Source organism: Bombina bombina, chromosome 3 (genome assembly GCF_027579735.1).
Source record: "Bombina bombina isolate aBomBom1 chromosome 3, aBomBom1.pri, whole genome shotgun sequence".
Taxonomy (NCBI): domain Eukaryota; kingdom Metazoa; phylum Chordata; class Amphibia; order Anura; family Bombinatoridae; genus Bombina; species Bombina bombina.
The window spans coordinates 1,209,131,864-1,209,153,530 of record NC_069501.1 but is presented as its reverse complement, the minus strand read 5'-3'; the positions used below and the strand labels follow the sequence as shown (position 1 = coordinate 1,209,153,530).

Sequence of the window (21,667 nt, the reverse complement as noted above, 5' to 3'; positions counted from 1 at the left end):
TTAAATCCTGGTCAGCTGACGTGACTTCTAAATCTAAATTGCTTAATATTCCTTTCAAAGGGCAGACCTTATTCGGCCCGGCTTGAAAGAAAATTATCGCTGACATTACGGGAGGTAAGGGCCATGCTCTACCTCAGGACAGGGCCAAATCAAAGGCCAAACAGTCTAATTTGTCGTACCTTTCGTAACCTCAAGGCAGGAGCAGCATCAACTTCCTCCGCTCCAAAACAGGAAGGAGCTGTTGCTCGTTACAGACAGGGGCTGGAAAACTAACCAGTCCATGGAACAAGGGCAAGCAGGCCAGAAAACCTGCTGCTGCCCCTAAGACAGCATGAAGAGAGGGCCCCCTATCCGGAAACGTATCTAGTGGGGGGGCAGACTATCTCTCTTTGCCCAGGCTTGGGCAAGAGATGTCCAGGATCCCTGGGCGTTGGAGATCATATCTCAGGGATATCTTCTGGACTTCAAAGCTTCTCCTCCACAAGGGGATTTCATCTTTCAAGGTTATCAGCAAACCAAATAAAGAAAGAGGCGTTCTACGCTGTGTACAAACTACTCTTACTAATGGAGGTGATCCACCCAGTTCCGCGGACGAACACACGGGCAGGGATTCTATTCAAATCTGTTTGTGGTTCCCAAGAAGAGGGTACCTTCAGACCAATCTTGGACTAAAGATCCTAAACAAATTCACTAAGGAGTTCCATCATTCAAAATGGAAACTAATTCGAACCATCCTACCCATGATCCAAGAGGGGTCAGTACATGACCACTGGTGGACTTAAAGGATGCCTACCTTCACATACCGATTCACAAGGATCATGTATGGTACCTAAGATTTGCCTTCCTAGACAGGCATTACCAGTTTGTAGCTCTTCCTTCGGGTTAGCTACGGCTGCCAAGAATCTTTACAAAGGTTCTGGGCTCACTTCTGGCTGGTACTAAGACCGCGAGGCATAGCGGTGGCTCCGTACCTAGACGACATTCTGATACAAGCGTCAAGTTTTCAAACTGCCAAGTCTTATACAGAGATAGTTCTGGCATTTCTGAGGTCGCATGGGTGGAGGGTTAACGTGAAAAGAGTTCTCTATGACACTCACAAGGGTTTCCCTTCCTAGGACTCTTATAGATTCTGTAGAGATGAAAATTACTCTGACGGAGGCCAGGTTATCAAAACTTCTAAATGCTTGCCGTGCCCTTCCATTCCATTCCACACCCGTCAGTAGCTCAGTGCATGGAAGTAATCGGCTTAATGGTAGCGGCAATGGACATAGTACCATTTGCGCGCCTGCATCTCAGACCGCTGCAATTGTGCATGCTAAGTCAGTGGAATGGGATTATTCAGATTTGTCCCCTCTACTAATCTGGACCAAGAGACCCAGAGATTCTCTTCTATGGTGGCTTTCTCGGCCCCCACCTGTCCAAGGGGATGACCTTTCGCAGGCCAGCCTTCTAGGTTGGGGCGCAGTCTGGAATTCCCTGAAGGCTCAGGGATCTTGGACTCAGGAGGAGAAACTCCTCCCAATAAATATTCTGGAGTTAAGAGCAATATTCAATGCTCTTCTAGCTTGGCCTCAGTTAGCAACTCTGAGGTTCATCAGATTTCAGTCGGACAACAATCACGACTGTGGCTTACATCAATCATCAAGGGGGAACCAGGAGTTCCCTAGCGATGTTGGAAGTCTCAAAGATAATTCGCTGGTCAGAGTCTCACACTTGCCACCTGTCAGCAATCTACATCCCAGGCGTGGAGAACTGGGAGGCGGATTTTCTAAGTCGCCAGACTTTTCATCCGGAGGTCTTCGCTCAACTGATTTATCGTTGGGGGCAAACCGAATCTGGATCTCATGGGCGTCTCGCCAGAACGCCAAGCTTCCTCATTACGGATCCAGGTCCAGGGACCCGGGAGCGGCGCTGATAGATGCTCTAGCAGCCCCTTGGGTTTTAAAGATGGCTTATGTATTTCCACCGTTTCCGCTGCTGCCTCGACTGATTGCCAAGATCAAACAGGAGAGAGCATCAGTGATTCTGATAGCGCCTGCGTGGCCACGCAGGACCTGGTATGCAGACCTAGTGGACATGTCGTCCTGTCCACCATGGTCTCTGCCTCTGAGGCAGGACCTTCTAATTCAGGGTCCTTTCAACCATCCAAATCTAATTTCTCTGAGGCTGACTGCATGGAGATTGAACGCTTGATTTCTATCAAAGCGTGGCTTCTCGGAGTCGGTTATTGATACCCTAATACAGGCTAGGAAACCTGTTACCAGAAGAATTTACCATAAGATATGGCGTAAATATTTGTATTGGTGCGAATCCAAGTGTTACTCATGGAGTAAGGTTAGGATTCCTAGGATATTGTCTTTTCTACAAGAGGGTTTAGAAAAGGGCTTATCCGCTAGTTCGTTAAAAGGACAGATTTCTGCTCTGTCTATTCTTCTACACAAGCGTCTGGCAGAAATTCCAGACGTTCAGGTTTTTTGTCAGGCTTTGGCTAGGATTAAGCCTGTGTTTAAGACTGTTGCTCCGCCGTGGAGCTTAAACTTAGTTCTTAACGTCCTGCAAGGCGTTCCATTTGAACCCCTTCATTCCATTGATATTAAGCTGTTATCTTTGGAAAGTTCTGTTTTTGATGGCTATTTCCCTCGGCTCGAGAGTCTCTGAGTTATCTGCCTTACATTGTGATTCTCCTTATCTGATTTTTCATTCAGACAAGGTAGTTCTGCGTACTAAACCTGGGTTCTTACCTAAGGTAGTTTCTAACAGGAATATCAATCAAGAGATTGTTGTTCCATCATTGTGTCCTAACCCATCTTCAAAGAAGGAACGACTTTTGCATAATCGGACGTAGTCCGTGCCCTGAAGTTCTATTTGCAGGCAACTAAAGATTTTCGATCAACTTCTTCCCTGTTTGTCGTTTACCTCTGGACAGAGGATGAGGTCAAAAAGGCTTCGGCTACCTCTCTCTCTTTTTGGCTTCGTAGCATAATACGTTTAGCACTATGAGACCTGCTGGACAGCAGCCTCCTGAAAGAATTACAGCTCATTCTACTAGAGCTGTGGCTTCACCTGGGCTTTAAAAATGAAGGCTTCTGTTGAACAGATTTGCAAGGCTGCGACTTGGTCTTCACTTCACACTTTTTCAAAGTTTTACAAATTTGACACTTTTGCTTCTTCGGAGGCTATTTTTGGGAGAAAGGTACTTCAGGCAGTGGTTTCCTCCGTTTAAAGTTCCTGCCTTGTCCCTCCCTTCATCCGTGTACTTTAGCTTTGGTATTAGTATCCCATAAGTAATGGATGACCCGTGGACTGACTACACTTAACAAGAGAAAACATAATTTATGCTTACCTGATAAATTTATTTCTCTTGTAGTGTAGTCAGTCCACGGCCTGCCCTGTCTTTTAAGGCAGTTCAAAATTTTTTAATTTAACTCCAGTCACCACTGCACCCTATGGTTTCTCCTTTCTCGTCTTGTTTCGGTCGAATGACTGGATATGACATGTGAGGGGAGGAGCTATATAGCAGATCTGCTGTGGGTGATCCTCTTGCAACTTCCTGTTGGGGAAGAGATATAATCCCATAAGTAATGGATGACCCGTGGACTGACTACACTACAAGAGAAATAAATTTATCTGTAAGCATAAATTATGTTTTTTGTGCTAGAATGGAAATTTTGTGTTCTAGAATGAAGGAGACTTGTTCTGAAATGTTATTATGAGACAAAAATAAGGTAAAAGGCTATAGAAAAAAGCAAACTAATTAAGGTTGGGGGAAAAAGAGGGTAAAAAAATCAGGGAAAATATCTGGAGATTAATGGGGCTAATAAAAAATAAAAAAATGAGACAGAAAAATAAAATATATTGTAGTAAATATAGAAATGAAGTATAAATGACAGATATAAAATTAAAATGAAGGAAAGAAAAGAGGAGGAGCACTAAATGGTTATCTGGACTTCAATTGATTGGTCACTGCCTTATCTGACCAACTCAAGGCTTCGTTTCATTGGTCACTTTTCTGTACTCTTTATTTCTTTGCGGTTATTTTAATATTGTATCTTGGCTTTCATGGCCTGTCAGAGCAGTAAAGGAAATAGTTAAGCAAAAATATGAGTCCTCTATCCTTGTAATAAATCTGGCCTGTTAGAGGTACTTGACAACTGGAGTTTGAGAAACGCTGATTTAATTGTATTGCTTCACTTGAAATGAACTTCTAAACCTAGAGAGGCTTATGAGTGTGCACCGTTTTGAGAACTATATGTATGAATATTGTTACAGTCTATTTATTCACTGGAACAAAATAATCGTACATTTGATAATAGAAGTAAATTGGATTTGTTTTAGAATTGTATGCTCTGTCTGAATCATTGAAAGAAAAAAGTTTTTTCGCTTTTAAAGACCTTTTGGATGGCGAATATGTATTCTTGTAACATTCTCTGTTTTGCAGTGAGAGCTTACAAAAAGATGAAAGAACTTGAAAGGTTAATGGAGATTGCACAAAGGCAATTACAAGCAACTTGGTGGCATCCTGGAGGAAGATAACCAAATAAAGCGGTGAGCAGAAAGCATCTGAAAAGTAATCACTTTCCCCAGTCTTATGCAATTCAGCTTTTGGCGGACTTTATATCTAATTATAATGATGGTGAATAAGGAAAAGATATGATTTATGATACGTACAAAGCTACTAGTTACATTTATCTCTACTCTTTGAATCAACATTGTTATTAATGTTGACATGAACTAATGTAACATAGGGGGGTTGTGGTCGGGTAATTAGTTGCCGTTAAGGTTAGATTTAATTGCGCTGAGTATGTGTGTGTGATTTAATTGCAGATATGGAGGAACTGGGTTAGTCAAGGTTTGGGGTTAAAGATGCCAGTAATTCAAAATTAAATTTACATATATAGCGCATTTAATTAAAACAAAACAAGATCTTCACAATTTACTTCTCATCGCAAGATTTGTTTTGCTCCCAATGTTCTTTGTTTTACAAGGATTGTAGCAATGTTCTGCGTGCAGACTCCAGAGTCTAGCTAGGTATAAAATTATAAATTTTGGGGGGGGCGTGTCCGACCACCGACCAAGATGGCTGCTGTTTAAGCTATGTCTGATTATAGGAGCTGAATATTCTGCTGATTATCTCTCTATAATCCTATTCCTCTCAGAAGAACTGTGACTAACATTACCTACAGAACAGATTCATGTGACTTTTACACATTAATGGACATAAGCAGACCGGAATAGAGAAGGTGCGCAGCAGAGGCCTTGTAGCGGCCTGCGCCTCTCTCTACCCCCCCCCAATATTCTGACTAGTCAGTTTAATCGGCCTAATGTGCTGACCCACGAACTAATAACTTTTTAAACTAAAGTTTTCTATCCACTGGACTAAAATGGTGTTATCCCTGAGTGAAAAGGTAATTATCAAACTTTTAGAAACACACTTCCTTAGGCTGGAGCAACGACTGATCGCAGCATGTAAAGAAATGTCTCCTGCAGGGCATTCTGACACCCAGAATGACAGGCTACGCTTGACACAGAAAGCAGATGTAAGAAGGGATTTGCAGTCAGTGACGGAAGGTAGCAGTGCCAGACCTGGAGACCCGCTGAATGTTGGCAGACATGCTCTGCGGACATGGCAGGGGGGGATCGACAAAGCTGGATGACATCTTGACCAGGAGTACCGGACTAGAGATATCCCAGGCTCCCCAACTTACCACATCATTGCCGCAGAGTTGCCATGGAATGTCCATGGATCTAATTGGGCACATAGTATGTGAGTCAGATGCAAGAGGCGCTGCGCAGTCCGGACCGAAGATGACAGACCTGACACCGGAGCTTCGCTGCAGAATGATGACAGGCTCCACGGACCGCGCTTTAACTTACTGGGTAAGATGGCTGGCTTAGTAACAAGCCGGGAGGAAACCAAAATAACCCAGAATTTGCGGCCTGCCATGCTACGGCCACGCAAACAGCTCAGGTCTCTTGGTCTGATAGCTCCGGGGACTCTCGCTACAGAAAGTAGGTGTGATGCTTACCAGAGACAGAGTCCTGTACGGGCCCAGTCTGCCAGCTGGCTAGAAGCCATACCGAAACGGAGAAAGGCTGGGATCGGCTAAACCACCTCACTCAGTGTTCAGGCATAGGATCATCACTGCAAGCTGGTAGTAACTTGGCTGTCCTAAGAATGGACTAGAACTAGCCACACATGGCCCTATTTACCCGATAAGGTTTGACTGATATGCCTGCTTGTATTTATTGGAAGAAACCTGTTATGGGGGGTCCAGTTTACTGTAATGATGGCCTGTGGGCCGGATGTGTGTGGGACCCCTTCATCTCACATTGAATAATATGCTGTCATGGACTGAGGTTCAAAAGATCTCACTTTATTTGATGCCTTAGTTTAAATTACAACCTTAAATATTTTCACAGGTCTGATCTGCTTGTTTTCTGTACTTACTTATTTAACCATGTTGATAGTCACTATTCACTCACACATTATTTTTCTTTTTATGCCATCACTGTTAGCCTGCACCAATACGGCTGATTACATGAATATATAGATTTGGGGAGTGCTACATCTAGAATAGGTCTGTGGTATTACTGTTATAGTGATGTATAATTATTGCAGGGTTTTAGGGACGGAGGTAATTCTCTCTAAGGTTGGTTTAATATGTTTCATATATCTTTATATATTATTTAACTCCCCTAGATCTTTTGGGCTATGTTTTATTGAGGCAATGCATTAACGCATGTCTAGGCCCTTGGAGGAAAATCTAATTTGACCAAAGAGGTACCTCTCTATATCTGAGAATTGTGTCAGCCCTTTCCAACACACGCCCTATTTAGAGGCCCTAGCACCATATCAGACACCGTCTTGACCTTTTTACCTATTTAACCAGTTAAATTCTGCCTATTCAAGCGCAGAGCCATATAATTTATACCCTATATACATGTTGCTGCCGGCATCAGTAATCTGTCATCACATGTTACTACTGCCCTCCCAAGCCATTATCTACTTGATAGTGAACCCCTTACAGTTAATTATGGGCTAGTGTGTATTTTCACACCAAATAGTGCTTGCTAACCTCATTGTACGCATAACTTTTACTGTTTACAACCATGTGTACTGCTTAGCCCTAATGATAGTCTCGTAGTGCCCTTTTCAGAGTTTCCTATAATCCCTTGCTCACCACCAGTATTCTTCATGTATTTGTTAATATTATTCACTCAGGTCCAGCGGTGGCCATTGTAAATACTAACTATCCTCCTCTAGTTTCTATGAATCTTCTTAGGCCCAAAAGAGGCTTACTGTGCCAAGAGAGGAATTTACTATAGAAATATATAAAATGGAGGTTTTTTAATGCCCAGTATCTATAACACTGTGTGGAGGATTTGATTATGCTATGGGTTAGTGTAAACCTGCTATTATTGACTTTGTTTCTTGTCAACTTTGTGTATGGTTCTTTATACATGTTGTTTATAATTCATAACCTCAATAAAAAATTTATTTAAAAAAAAAAAAAAATTATAAATTTTGCCTTGAACACTGGTTCTTGGATAAACATTTTTTGCTCTCTAGCTAGGTATATTCTTCAACAAAAGATACAAAGATTTGTAAGAAACACTTAACGCTGTGAAAGCTAGAGGCATCAAGGGAGTCTTTGAGAAGTGGCTGTTTCACTTCCAGGATAAATTCCTTTGTTATAACCCAAGCTGGAGTATCCGAAAACAATCGTCTGGAGTTGCAGTGTGCCTTGTTTAGAGAGGAATTGCCTGGTATTTCGGAACTGGACTGACATTAATAGGTGGGATCAGACTGATAAGCTACAAAAAAGTTCTACTCCGTCAAAAGCATTACTGGGCTAAAATAAAGCTGCACCCATGTCACAATAGAACAAGCTAACAAGTTATTGAGCTGGTTGTTCGATCTTGAGAGTGCGCTTCTTTCTGTGCATATTTATATACCCCAAGCTGGTCTAAGAATCTAAATTAAGTGATTTGTACTTGGTAGTCCTGATTTGTAGTTGTAATACACAAGGGGATGTCATGATATGATGGACAGAGAAAACTTCTTTAAAAAAATGAAGGTAATAGAAGTATTTAATTGAATGTAACATCAAAATGAAACTACTGGTCTGATTCTGTTGGTAGTGGCAGTTTCTCTGTATTTTAGTGTGACTTACTTTTGTAAGGGATAGTGCATAATGGGTGATAATTGCCAATGATTTACGCTCTTAGAACTGTTTCCATATTCCCTTTAGACAGATAAGCCGCCTATGTAAGGTATATAGGATGTTTAAAGTTAATACATACATTAATTTTGTGAGTATATTTAGGTAACATATTTTTTACTTTAATTATTGACTGGAACAAATGAGAGTGCCTTGTATATGCTAATAAATATAGAATATATATATATAAAATAAAAATATATATGTTTGAGGCAGATCTTATCTGCAAACTTATATATAAGAACACACTAAAAATGTAGATTGCCCCAAAAACAGGGATATAAAATATAGTACATTTTTAATGTCTACTTAAATATTGCTTCTTCAGATGACGCTACTCTTATGGAGCAGTTAGTTTACTTGAAATGTTTTTGATGAGCTGTCACTTCCCTTTTGGGTTAGATCTTGCTACCTCCCTCCTGGGGTATATTTTTCCTATAGGTATAGAGAGCTATTTATTTGTAAAATCCCACTTGTTAACACATATATACATAGCCTCAGTTGCAGAGGCGTAACTAGAAACCACAGGGCCCAGGTGCAAGAATCTAAGAAGGGCCCCCCCCCCCCCCCCAAAAAAAAATGTGTTTGATACATTTTTTTTTTAAATGACTGAAAAAGGGGGTACCCTGTACCCACAGTCTGTAAGATAGTCTGACCCCCTATTACTGTATATAGTGACACAGTTAAACCCACCAGTACTGTATATAGTGAGTTAGTGACACAGTCTGTAATCTTCCGGTGAGATGGCTGGCCTGACCCTACCCACCCCAGTACTTTATAAAGTGACCACAGTAGTCTGTGACATGGTTCAGCCCCCCTGTACTGTGTATAGTGACACTGTTTACCCACTGCCCCCCCCTATGCTGTAGTAACAAAGTCTGTAATCTTTTGGTTCCACAAACATATACACACACACACACATGCATAAATACACACACAGTCACACACACACATATATGTAGCAATAGTCTTCTAATATATATGTTACTCCTGACATACTTGACTAACGGCACCATGTTAGTTATAATGCTCCATTTTATTACTCAGCCTGGACTATGAGGAGCCCTATTGATTTATTAATGTCTACTCATTTACTTACACTGCTGTGCAAACATTCTCATAATATGTGTAAAATATGCATATCACATTAGTAAACTATGGTGCTATATGTAATTGCATATGCTTCTGCTTTGCTGTGCCCCCCCTCTCAATTATGTTGTTATAGTGACAATGTATTATTCTTTTTGCAGTCTTAAAGGGATACTAAATCCTAAAATTTTCTTTCATTATTCAGATAGAGAATACAAATTTAAAGAACCAATCAGCAGCTACTGAGCCTATCTAGATATGCTTTTCAGCAAAGAATATCAAGATAATAAAACAAATTAGATAAAAGAAGTAAATTAGAAAGTTGTTTAAAAATGCATGCTCTTTCAAAAGCATGAAGAAAAATGTGGGTTTCATGTCCCTTTAAAAGGGACAGTAAAGTAAAAATATTTCATGACTTAAATAGGGCATGTAATTTTAAACAACTTTCCAATTTACTTTTATTACCAATTTTGCTTTGTTCTCTTGGTATTCTTAGTTGAAAGCTAAATCTAGGATGTTCATGTGCTAATTTCTTAGACCTTGAGGACTGCCTCTAATCGGAAAGCATTTTGACAGTTTTTCACCACTAGAGGGCGTTAGTTCATGTGTTTCATATAGATAACATTGAGCTCAGGCACGTGAAGCTCCTAGGAGTCAGCACTGATTGGCTAAAAATGCATGTCTGTCAAAAGAACTGAAATAAGGGGGGCAGTTTGCAGAGGCTTAGATACAAGATAATCACAGAGGTAAAAAGTATATTATTATAACTGTGTTGGTTATGCAAAATTGGGGAATGGGTAATAAAGGGATTATCTACCTTTTAAACAACAAAAATTCTGGTGTTTACTGACCCTTTAAGATAAGCTACAAACTGGGTACAGTTTATACTGATACTGGGACTGTTGTCTTGCCCAAAAATAATTACGCTCTAAGTGATCATTGCCTCTTTCTATAGTCTGGCTTCATTTAGTCACAAATAAATTCATTACTATATAACTTTCTACAGGCTCTAGCATCTGATTCCTCAAAATATTAGGATTGTGAAATGCTCTATATACTGTTCAATAGCTTCATGAAGAGTAAATATTACGATATAGTAAAGAATACGCACTTATCTTTATATTTAGCTTATTTTAAGTCACCATTATATAAATTGATGTTAATGATATAACTTGAGTCACATTCTGCAAATTGTTATATTTCATATTCTTAGTTAGAAAAGACCCAGTGACCTACCCTAGGGTTGTGAGAGATAAATTGCATGTACCATTTAACTTATTTACAGATCCAAGAGAGGCCATTTTGTTTAGTCTAGAATGCTTCTATATTACTATCTGATATATATTGAGATATATATATATATATATATATATATATATATATATACTGTGTGTGTGTATATATGTGTATATATATATATATATATATATATATATATATATATATATATATATATATTAGATTCAAGAGTAGCCATGATGTTCGATTTAGAGAGATTCTATATCACAATTTGATAGATATTTTAATGGCCTCAAGAGTATATCCCATATTATTTCCCTGATAGGGTGTGTGTGTGTATCTGGAGGTCCAAGACTGACCTCTGTTTTGTGGTAGGGGATGCCTTTTTTCTTATAGGTTTATGATTTCACTGGGTTAAAATGTATGATAAATGTATTATGTGAAATGGAGACTTTCCTTATGTATGTTGGTTTGTTGTGATTTTGCTGCAGACATTTCCTGTGTACTATACTCTGTACTGGACATCTTATTTCAGTTTGTTATTATTGTAACTGACTAGCTACTGTCTAACATTTGTCTTGAAACCTCAATAAAGATTATTAAAAACAAACAAAACAAAAAACCTCATTATTCAGACAAATTATCTCAGGCTAAAATAAAATAAAAAAAAATAATCATATTTACAAAATGAATTTGTTCTCTTGATATCTTTAAATGAAGAGCAAATGTAGTTAGGTTCAGGAGCTTGCACGTGTCTCTAGCTCAGAGTTTTCCAAACTTTTCATGTTGGCGACACACTTTTTAGACCTACATCATTTTGCGACACAGTAATTCAGGTGTACTAGCAAAACAGGAGGTTAAACTGACTGTTTTAAGAGATACGGACACATACATAAATTATATAATAACTAAATGTATTTACAAGTAACAGTAAGTATGTGCAAGAATTACAAAAAAGTTTAATAACCCCAATAGCTACTTACTATTTTAATGGGATGTAGGAGGTTGATGGGATGAACACAGTTTATGAATATTTGGTGGAATATTAGATAAAGACACTCGCATTTTATCATCAAGCATTTTTAAGCTTCCACTTCCTATCCATATATCAAGAGCAGGAGCAACAATGCACTACTGGTCGCTAGCTGCAAAAAAACCAAAACACTTTGACTTCTGACTTAAGCTCTGCATTTAAGCTCCCGCGCTCAGAGCTCTGTGAGTCTGACTGACTACTGCCACGCTGCAAACACACTGCTCTCCCACTCACGGACTACACATGCAGTCACAAGCTGATTGAGACTACACGTGCAGTCAGGAGCCAATGTGCCGCCAATGGGAATAGTTTCAGTTCCAACTGAGCAGCACCAATAGGTTAAGATGATCTGTGACCCACTGGGTATCAATCATGTGTCAACCACATGATATGCATAGCAGGCAAATGGAAAGTCGGAAACCAAAAACAAATTTGTGCTGTAGCAGGGACAAACCTACACACTAATGTGTCACAACACACAGTTTGGAAAGCTCTATATGGCAACAGTGATTGGCAGAATGTTTGTGGCAATGTTATAACTTGTTGCGAACACTGATACCATTAAAGGGGCATAATACTTATTTGCTAAATCACTTGAAAGTGAGGCAGCATAACTGAAAAAGTAAAATATCACCTGAGCATCTCTATGTAAAAAAGGAAGATATTTTACCTCACAATTTCCTCAGCTCACCAGAGTAAGTGCTGTGTAAAAAGTTATACTTAAACTTCTGCCGAGCTGCAGGTAAAAAAAAAAAATGGAAGAAATGAACTGCAGCCAATCGGCATCAGCAGTGCTGAGGTCATGAACTGTGTTACTGTGAGTGTGCATGAGGCACGCTCCCTTGCAGGTCCCGGGGACAGACATACTGATTTGCTGCTTAAAGTCTCTTTACAATGGGGTGGGAACACTTAGGACATTTTGAGGTAAAATATCTTCCTTTTTTTACATAGAGATGCTCGGGTGATATTTTCTAGTCAGCTTTTTAGAGCTATGCTGCATCACTTTCAAGTGTTTCAACATTTGGCTATCATGTCCCTTTAAGTTTGAAAGACACACGAACTTACCCACGTTTACTCTTCAACAAAGGATACCAAAAAAACAATGCAAATTTGATAATATAAATAAATCGGAAACTTTTTTTATTTTATTTTTTAAATGTCATGCTCTGTTCAATTTTCACTTTACTGTCCCTTTTAAGTTTTTAAAATGTAAATGTGGCACGCTGCAGGCTTTACACATGATATCCCAATATTGTATAAAATATAGAAGAATTCTATATAATGACAATGATCTTTCCCTAAGAAGTAAAAAAAATACATTTTGTAATATCTTCAACAGAATGATAAAGGAGCTGGAAGCTCAGCTGGAATATGAACGATTACAGAGAGAGAAGATGGAGATAAAGTTGGATGAATACAGGGTAGAGATTGCGCACCTTAATGGGTGTATAGAAAAGATGAAGACTCCGTCAAGAGAACCGGTAGGTCACAAAACGTTTTGTTCCTTTCTTTTGTTTATAAAATGCAACATGAGTGGTATCATACATTTATCAATATCTATACTTATTTATGTTTTAGAGACCGGAATTACTTTTAGAACTGGTTGGTTTTTCATATATTTAGTTACTTTATTCAATAATGTCGGAAGTGTTCCACATGAAATCTTTAGTGCTGTTTGGATGACCTCAGATCTAGTAATTTAGGATTATACAACATGAACACGAGTCTATCTCATTTTTTGCAAATCTGGATGTTTCAATGACTGTCGTAAGTTGAGAATTCACAGAATTGCTTCTATACGGAGTGGGTGATTGCTTCATGGAATAGTTTTTCATTAGAGGTGTATGGACAGGCTTCATCGTGGAGTCCAAGCGCCTACTATTACAACTTAGCTGAGAACAATTCTCAGAGAGAATTGTTGACATAAGACTGAATAGTGGCCTTAAAGGGAGAATAAAATGCAACTTTTTTGTTATGCATTTAGAAGAATTTTAACCATTACAAGTTTGAGATTTGATGTCCTATTGATTATATAAATGCAATAAGTAATATTTGTTATCTAGTAGCACAAGTCTGTCCTCTTCAGCTTGGCTGTTCCACCAGTCCGCAAACAATAGGTGAAATACTGTAGTGCAGGTAATGAATGATTGGACAGAAATGTATCTATTTTAACAAATAAGACAAAATGAGGTGCCGGCTTAGTGTACTGCCAAAAAAGCCATTGGTAATTGGTATTAACAAATACAAAGGTAGTCATTCCCAACAAATAATTACTGTGCTCAAAGCGGAATGTGATCACTGTTTTTGATATGCAGGAGGAATTGTGATATACTCCAGGACGGTGCAGGTGAAACTTTCAACGTAGTATAAAGGTTGGTGGGCTACGTCACAGTGATGCGGGGGACAATAAAAGAGGCTGAGTAGAGGTGATAAGTGCATATAGGGGGTAAACTCTTACCAGAGCTGCAAATGTGTGCCTGTTTGCGCCACACGCAGTGGCTGGATCTGTTAAGATCTTGGTCCATAAGCTCTGCTTCCGCACTTCCTTACCACCTGACTCCGGATGCTCCAATAAGTCAACCCAGTCCAAATCACATGTGCCTGCATCTATGATTAAGACAACTGCCGAAACGCGTTAGATGTCAAGTCTGGAGCATCATGCCAGCATTGTATGCTGAATAAATTACACTTGGTGTTTTATGGACGTGCTGCCTATTGTTTTTCTTTGTTAACTGGTATTAAATAGGTTTTGCATGTACAATATCTGATTGCTTCTACATAGATTTAGGTTAGAGGGAGTAACTTGTAAGGTGATTACTTTCACTTAACAGTATTTTTAGTAATGTATACGACATATATGTAAGAGGTGGAGCAGTAACGATTCAAATAAAAAAAAAAAGGATTCAACAAAATACTTATCCCCATCATCATCATTTTGTTGTCTCATGGCAGGTTTTACTGTGCTTGGTCTCAGTTACTTTAAAGGGCCTATGTCATCTAAGTTAAAGGGATATGAAACTCAAAAACATTTATTTAGTGATTCAGAGCATACACACTTAAAAAGTTATCAATTTACATCTATTATCAAATTAGCTTAGTTCCTATGGTACTCTTTGTTAAAAAGATACTTACGTAGGCGTCTGGAACGCTACAATGGTAGGAAATAGCGCTGCCATTTAGTGCTTCTTGCAAATGGATAACATTCTTGCAAAACTGCTGCCATATAGTGCTCCAGACACGTGCACACTCCTGAGCTTACTTCCCTGCTTTGCAAAAAAATACCAAGAAAAAAAGAAAATTACATAATAGAAGTAAATTAGAAAGTTGTGTAAAATTGAGTGCTCTATGTTACTAATGAAAGAAAAAATGTTGTGTTTTATGTCCCTTTAATCGTTCATAATTCATATAGAGCATCCAATTAAAAAAAATACTTTCTAATTTTCTACTTTTATTGTTGAAGAATATATCTAGATAGGCTCTAGTAGCTCAGGGCATACTGTTTTATTTAGTCTTTTTATACTGCAGCCTTCTTCATTCTGTTCAGATAACTAATAGCATCAGATCCGTCTTTTATTTTATCTACATCTCGGTTTATTCGTCTCTTAGCCACGTAATTGCTTTGCACACAAACTATATACAATGAAAATAAAACGACACAACGCTGTGCTGATTCATGGAAATGGAAACCTTTTGTTTCAGCCTATTTAGCTATAACAGAGTTAGTGTTAGCACTTTTTTTTTCAGTACTCCCAAGAGCATTTGTAAAATGAAAAGTGCAAATGTGCACATTGGTTATAAAAGGAAATCTGCCATCTAGAACAATTCTCTTTATTGCACAGCTACAGAAGCTGGAAACCACTTGTCTGTCCCAAAGACCAATAAGAAAATGATTAAAAAGAAACTAAAGTAGTTCTTGCGGTGTAATGTATATAATATGTGCAATATTTAATATCTCACTAAAAAAGCAGCAAACTAAATGATGTTTTTATTTTATATAATTGTAGAGTCATGAAAATAAAAAAAACTAAAATACTTTATCAGAACATTTTATTTTAGCACTTAGTGTTCCTTGGAAACTATGGACACGTGGTGCGTTAGTTTGCATTAGTCCCACACAATAAATAACACTGTAATGACTTATCACAAGTCCATAGTTAAATTGTTTAACCTCTTAAGGACAATGTCAGGTCTTATTATAAGTTGAAAGTAAACTGTTTTCACTCGCGGGCTAACCCTACAAGCGCAAAAAGCCAAACTCAGAATATCACACGTGCTATACATCAAGGAGGGGATCTAGAGCGCAAGATCAAAATAAGCCACAGATAGTGTAGAATCACAAACACCTTTTAATTCACACAAGCATAAAACTACTCACAAACATCAGTGATTAAGATGCATATCAAAAGTAACAACTTGTATCGTCACTGCTTAACATGAGTGCGGGGAATCTCCAGAGTCTTTGGGTAAGAACAGCACACACACACTCACACAAAATAACCCAACAATTCATGTAAAATAGATATAGTCATTAGAAATCATGTACATCCCTTTTAAAAATCATTCCAAATATACAATATATCATTAGTACATATTTATCACATATATATCACATATAATACAATAAACTCCAAACTATGTGGAGACAAATAAGTACATAAATAAATTAATACCAGTATTTGTGTATAAAAGAAGAAAAATTCATTATATAAATGTAGCAATATCTTTATCAACATTGAGACCCCCAGGAGTAAGAGACCCCAGTTTGTGGATCCAGAAGGTTTCTCTTTTCTTGAGGGTTAGGAAACGATCTCCACCTCTAGGATCTTTTGGAACAATCTCTATCCCTTTAATGGTCAAAGATGATGGATCACAGTTGTGCTTTTCACTAAAATGTTTTGGACACACGTGCTATAACCTATTCCCTTATAGAAGTCAATGGAGAAAAACCCAACTTGCGCACAAACCCAATGGTATATTCTTATGTGCGCCCAACATGAAAATATGAATATTTCACATTACAGTGTTCTTCACGTAGAATAATATATTATATTTATTAATACATACATATTTCTACATATATCTGATGGTATTTTGTCACAATATATATATATATATATATATATATATATATATATATATATATATATATATATATATATATATATATATATATATATTTCTATATATACACACACACTTTTTTATATATATATATATATATATGTGTGTGTGTGTGTGCAGGACATTGGAATGTAAAATATTTACAGTAAATAGTTAAAACCTTTATTAAATATGAATATTGCATAAATATGATTTTACATGTTTTCATCTACTTTATTATTATTATTATTATACTTTATTTATGAAGCGCCATCATATTCCACAGCGCTGTCCATGGATACAGATCATTTAAATAAAACAATAGTATAAAACTTCTAAGACTTAGAGACAGGACAGAATTTACAAACACATACAGGAGGAATCGAGGGCCCTATTCCCGTGGGAACTTACAATCTAGAAGGGTAGGAGGTTGAGAAACAGGAGGTGAGGACTGCAAGATTGAGAAAGATGTTAAAGGGACAGTCAAATAGGGCATGTAATTTTAAACAACTTTCCAATTTACTTTTATCAACAATTTTGCTTTGTTCTCTTGGTATTCTAGTTGAAAGCAAACCTAGGAAGGTGCATATGATAATTTCTAAGCCCTTGAAGACTGCCTCTATTCTATTTACTGAGCAAGCTCATGTAGGCCATATAGATAGCATTGTGATCACGCTTGTGGCTAGTGGCAGACACTGCACTAATTGGCTAAAATGCAAGTCAATAGATAATAACTAAAAGTCATGTGATTAGGGGCGGTCAGAAGATGCTTAGATACAAGTTAATCACAGAAGTAAAAAGTGTATTAATATAACAGTGTTGGTTTTGCAAAACTGGGGAATGGGTAATAAAGGGATTATCTGTCTTTTTAAGCAACAAAAATTCTAGTGTTGACTGTCCCTTTAATGCAGAGTTAGAGGAGGGAAATGTTGTTAGGTAAAAGGAATATTATTGAGTTGGGTGGTCGGCTTCTCTGAACAGAAAAGTCTTCTGAGAGCATTTAAAGGAAGAAAGATTTGGGCAAAGCCTGATAGCACGAGGGAGAGTGTTCCAGAGGGTAGGTGCTGCACAACAGAAGTCCTTGCAGTCTAGCATGAGAGGAGGTGATAGTCGCAGATGCAAGGAGCAGGTCATTGTTGGATCTTAGTGGATCTTAGTACTTAACTGCAAAGGGCCCCATTGCACTTCTATATATGTCTATATATGTGTACATATGTATTTATGTATTTATATGTATGTGTGTGTACATATATATATATCTGTAAATACATATATATACACGTTATATATGTATGTATCTTTATGTTCAAGCTCTTTGTCTGCCCTTTTTCCCGTAACACCTGAGACCTCATATCTTTGAGCCATTGTAACTTTTGTGTGTGCAATATTTGTATTATGTGTTTAACTGTACTATGTATTTTTGAAGTGTTTTGTGACACTTTTTTGTTTTGCGAAACAGTTAATTAAAGCTCTGAGGATGCGGTAATCATTCTAGCACTTGAGTGTGCATAAGGATTTTATATGCATACATAAGTATGTACGCTTAACCTTGACTTCGTTTTATTTCTGTAGGGTGAGAAGTTATCTGAGCTGTACAAGGAAAAGAAAAAAGCGAAAAAAAAGCTGGTGCATCAGTCAAGTCCTGGAGGTGTAATTGTCAGAAGGGGAGTCAGCGGTAAATAGTGTAAGCATAAAGGGCAACAAATGGCTTTACAGTAACCCCTTGGATGTCAAGAATGTTGCAACTAAAAATATAAAACCAATGACAATTAAATGAATAATGGTCTATTACCTACACAACATAGTTTATCCTTTGTACAATGCCATACAAATGAGAAATCTTTTTCTACATACAGCTCCAAATGTATTCGTAGGAGAACATTTTGAATAAAGAAAAATCTATACCTTCACACTCAAAGGGATATCCTCTTATGTAATGATGGTTGTAATATATTACTTTGAGTAGGTAGAAGCTAACCAGAAGTCTACTCTACTTTACCTTTATATAGCCTCCTCTTCCTTGTGACTCAGGCATTGCTATGACCTATTTTGGAGAGTGGAGAGGAAAGAGAATGGTTCTCAAACATGACAGCAGGGATATAGATAAGTCAAATTACACACAGAATATAGAACAAAAGATAGTAGTGGTTTGACAAACTACAAAAGTGTATACTAGATAGCACTCCTCACCATTCAGACCACTTGAGAATATAAATGTTATTAGTTCATATTAAAAAAAGGGGAAAAAACACACAATCAAAAGCAAATAGTGGAAACACATCAATGGAGCTCCAATGTGGTACTAGTGGGATAAATCAGCTTTAGTGAGAAACGCTAATATAGCGATTTTGCTCATACATATACAATTGAATACCTCAGATGCTTGGTGCTCTATATGATATATATGGGCTGTTGATCGGACAAGGATCCACAACTTAAATTCGCACACCATTTGCATTAGTTGCAACGTACCTGATATCGATACCCTGAATCTACAGTTACCATTTTATACATTAGTGGTCACAATATACATTGTTTATTTGATACTAATATCCTGCACTTGCAGCTAGTGACCGGAGTACTATTATTATAATATAATAACAACATAAATAACGGCGAACTCAAACTACCGATCAAAAAGTGTTATTTTGGCATTTGAGCCAAACAATATACTCTTTCATACACAAGGTTATCAGCATGTAGTACCTGATCCTTACGACTATATATATTAAGTCATCACTTCCAAGTGGGACAAGCTATTATTGATATTAAGTTGAATAATCACACAATGTGCATTTATTGCAACTATATACAGAATCATCACCACTTAAATGTTTTTGTGGTACGATATAATCTTAAAGAACTTAAATTATTATTTGTCTCCCTCACTTCCTTTTTGGAAAGAGTCATATAATTCCAGTGAAGTTTGACTTTCATTCGACAGTAACAATATTGAGCCACTATTTAGGTCTGGAATATTTTGAATGTAAAATATCCTCAGTTATCCCACTAGTACCACATTGGTGCTCCATTGATCTGTTTCCACTATTTGTTTTTAATTGTGTGTTTTTTTCCCCCTTTTTTAATATTAACTAATAACATTTATTTCTTATACCTTTCTGTGTTCCCATACTGTTGGGTTATTCATGTATGCTTACAAGTGTAAACCATAATCAACACAATATACACAGAACAATAAAGATTGAGATCTTTTATTCTCAAGTGGTCTGAATGGTGAGGAGTGCTATCTAGTATACACTTTTGTAGTTTGCCAAACCACTACTATCTTTTGCTCAACATTTAACCGTTTACAGGACCCACCCCCTAATTGTATTATAATTAATCTTAATTGGGTCACCATTGAGTAGTGCCATCCTCTACTTCCTTTTTTCCCCTTCCCATTTCCACAGGATATAGAGTGTTTGCTATACCATATTCAGTACTGGTGGTTCAGTACATATATACAGGTATGTTTGGGGAGAAGAACTCCTTGCCTATGTATGGCAAAGCTCTATTTGCAAGACCTTCATATAAAAATGTTACTTGGGAAAATACAAACACATTAGAAAGATCTAGTGACAGTATGGAAAGCCTGGATGGCTATCTTACACAGCGGCTTCATGATGAAGCCACATCAATAGCAGAAACAATCCTCAACTAAAAAAGATGGTTGATTTTACCTAGAGCTAATAGGCCGTACACTTGACCAAGCGAAAAATGTTGGAAGCTTTTTGTGCTTTACAGAAAGGCATATGAAATGGAAATCATTCTCCTTGAATCACTAGTAACTTTTAAGCAACACTAAACAGCCCAAGCTAAGTCATATCTAAGCTTTCCTTACGGTAATCTGTATAAGAATGAATAACAAAACATCCAAACTATAAAGACAATTTAAAATCTTTGAAAAGGACCAACTTATCCTGATAAAAGACATTACACAAAGTACTGTCCCAATATGTGACAGAGATAACATACAAAAAAAACAACAACCATGTATTCCAACCATGTTCAAAAGGATAAAAACCTGTAAAACCATATATAAGCCTCAGAGGAATGTGATGCTTTAACACAGGACATATTCCAAGACACTTCTTGCTTGGTTTACCAAGTAAAAAAATGGTTGTCTGATCAAGGTAGACCCCATAGAGATCATGGCCACAGTCAAATAAGTCCATATGAAATATTCCTGGGAAATTATTATTGTTGGAAGCCTGAGGATGGATGCCAAACTGGCCACATGGAACTAGGAAGAGGTTAGGTAATGCCTAGGCCCTTTCCTTGCAGCAGTAGCAATCAGTACTATATAATCATATTTCTTTATATAGGTGGCAAGAGTCCATGAGCTTGTTACTGATGGGATATACATTCCTACCAGGAGGGGGCAAAGTTTACCAAACCTCAAATACCTATAAATATACCTCCCACCTCACTCATACCTCAGTTTTAAAAACCTTGCCTCCTTAGGAGGTGGTGAAGCATGATTTGCTTGATTCTTCAGTGAAATACGCTTCTAAGCATATTAAAGCCCAGTTCCTCTCTAAGTACAGTGTTTGTCTGAGGGATGTGAAAGGAGTATTGCCTGATAACACCATGTTTTCACCTTTTTTTCAATCTTTTCATAAGAATCTCTGTAAAATCGGTCGCAGGGATTCATCTGCTGCTTCCCTTTACAGATCAACATTATACTCCTCTTACCTCTGCTGATATGTTTCAGCACTGGCTTGGCTGTCTGCTACTCGATGATTAGTGGACGAGTGTCTGTCTATGTGTAAGTATATTTATTCTAAAGATGTAGTGAGTCCACGGGTTCATCTTAATTACTGTTGGGAATACCACTCCTCGCTAGCAGGAGGAGGCAAAGAGCACCACAGTAAAAACTGTTAAGTATCACTTCCCCACTCACAAACTCCAGTCATTCTCTTTGCCTCTATGTGCATGGAGGGGGTGAATTTTTAGTTTGTAATTAAATTATATTTTTTTAAAG

The 21,667-nt window shown here is 37.7% G+C and overlaps 1 protein-coding gene across 1 annotated transcript in view; it reads left to right on the top strand.

The window, feature by feature from the left end:
• ANKRD42 (ankyrin repeat domain 42) overlaps nucleotides 1-18,601 on the top strand; it is a 100,571-nt gene extending 81,970 nt beyond the window's left edge. Inside the window, 4 exon segments of the mRNA XM_053705074.1 lie at nucleotides 4,439-4,488; nucleotides 4,490-4,545; nucleotides 12,887-13,064; nucleotides 18,256-18,601. Of these exon segments, the coding sequence (XP_053561049.1) occupies nucleotides 4,439-4,488; nucleotides 4,490-4,545; nucleotides 12,887-13,064; nucleotides 18,256-18,366 (395 nt within the window). The 3' untranslated portion in view covers nucleotides 18,367-18,601.
• The last annotated feature ends 3,066 nt before the right edge of the window (nucleotides 18,602-21,667 follow it).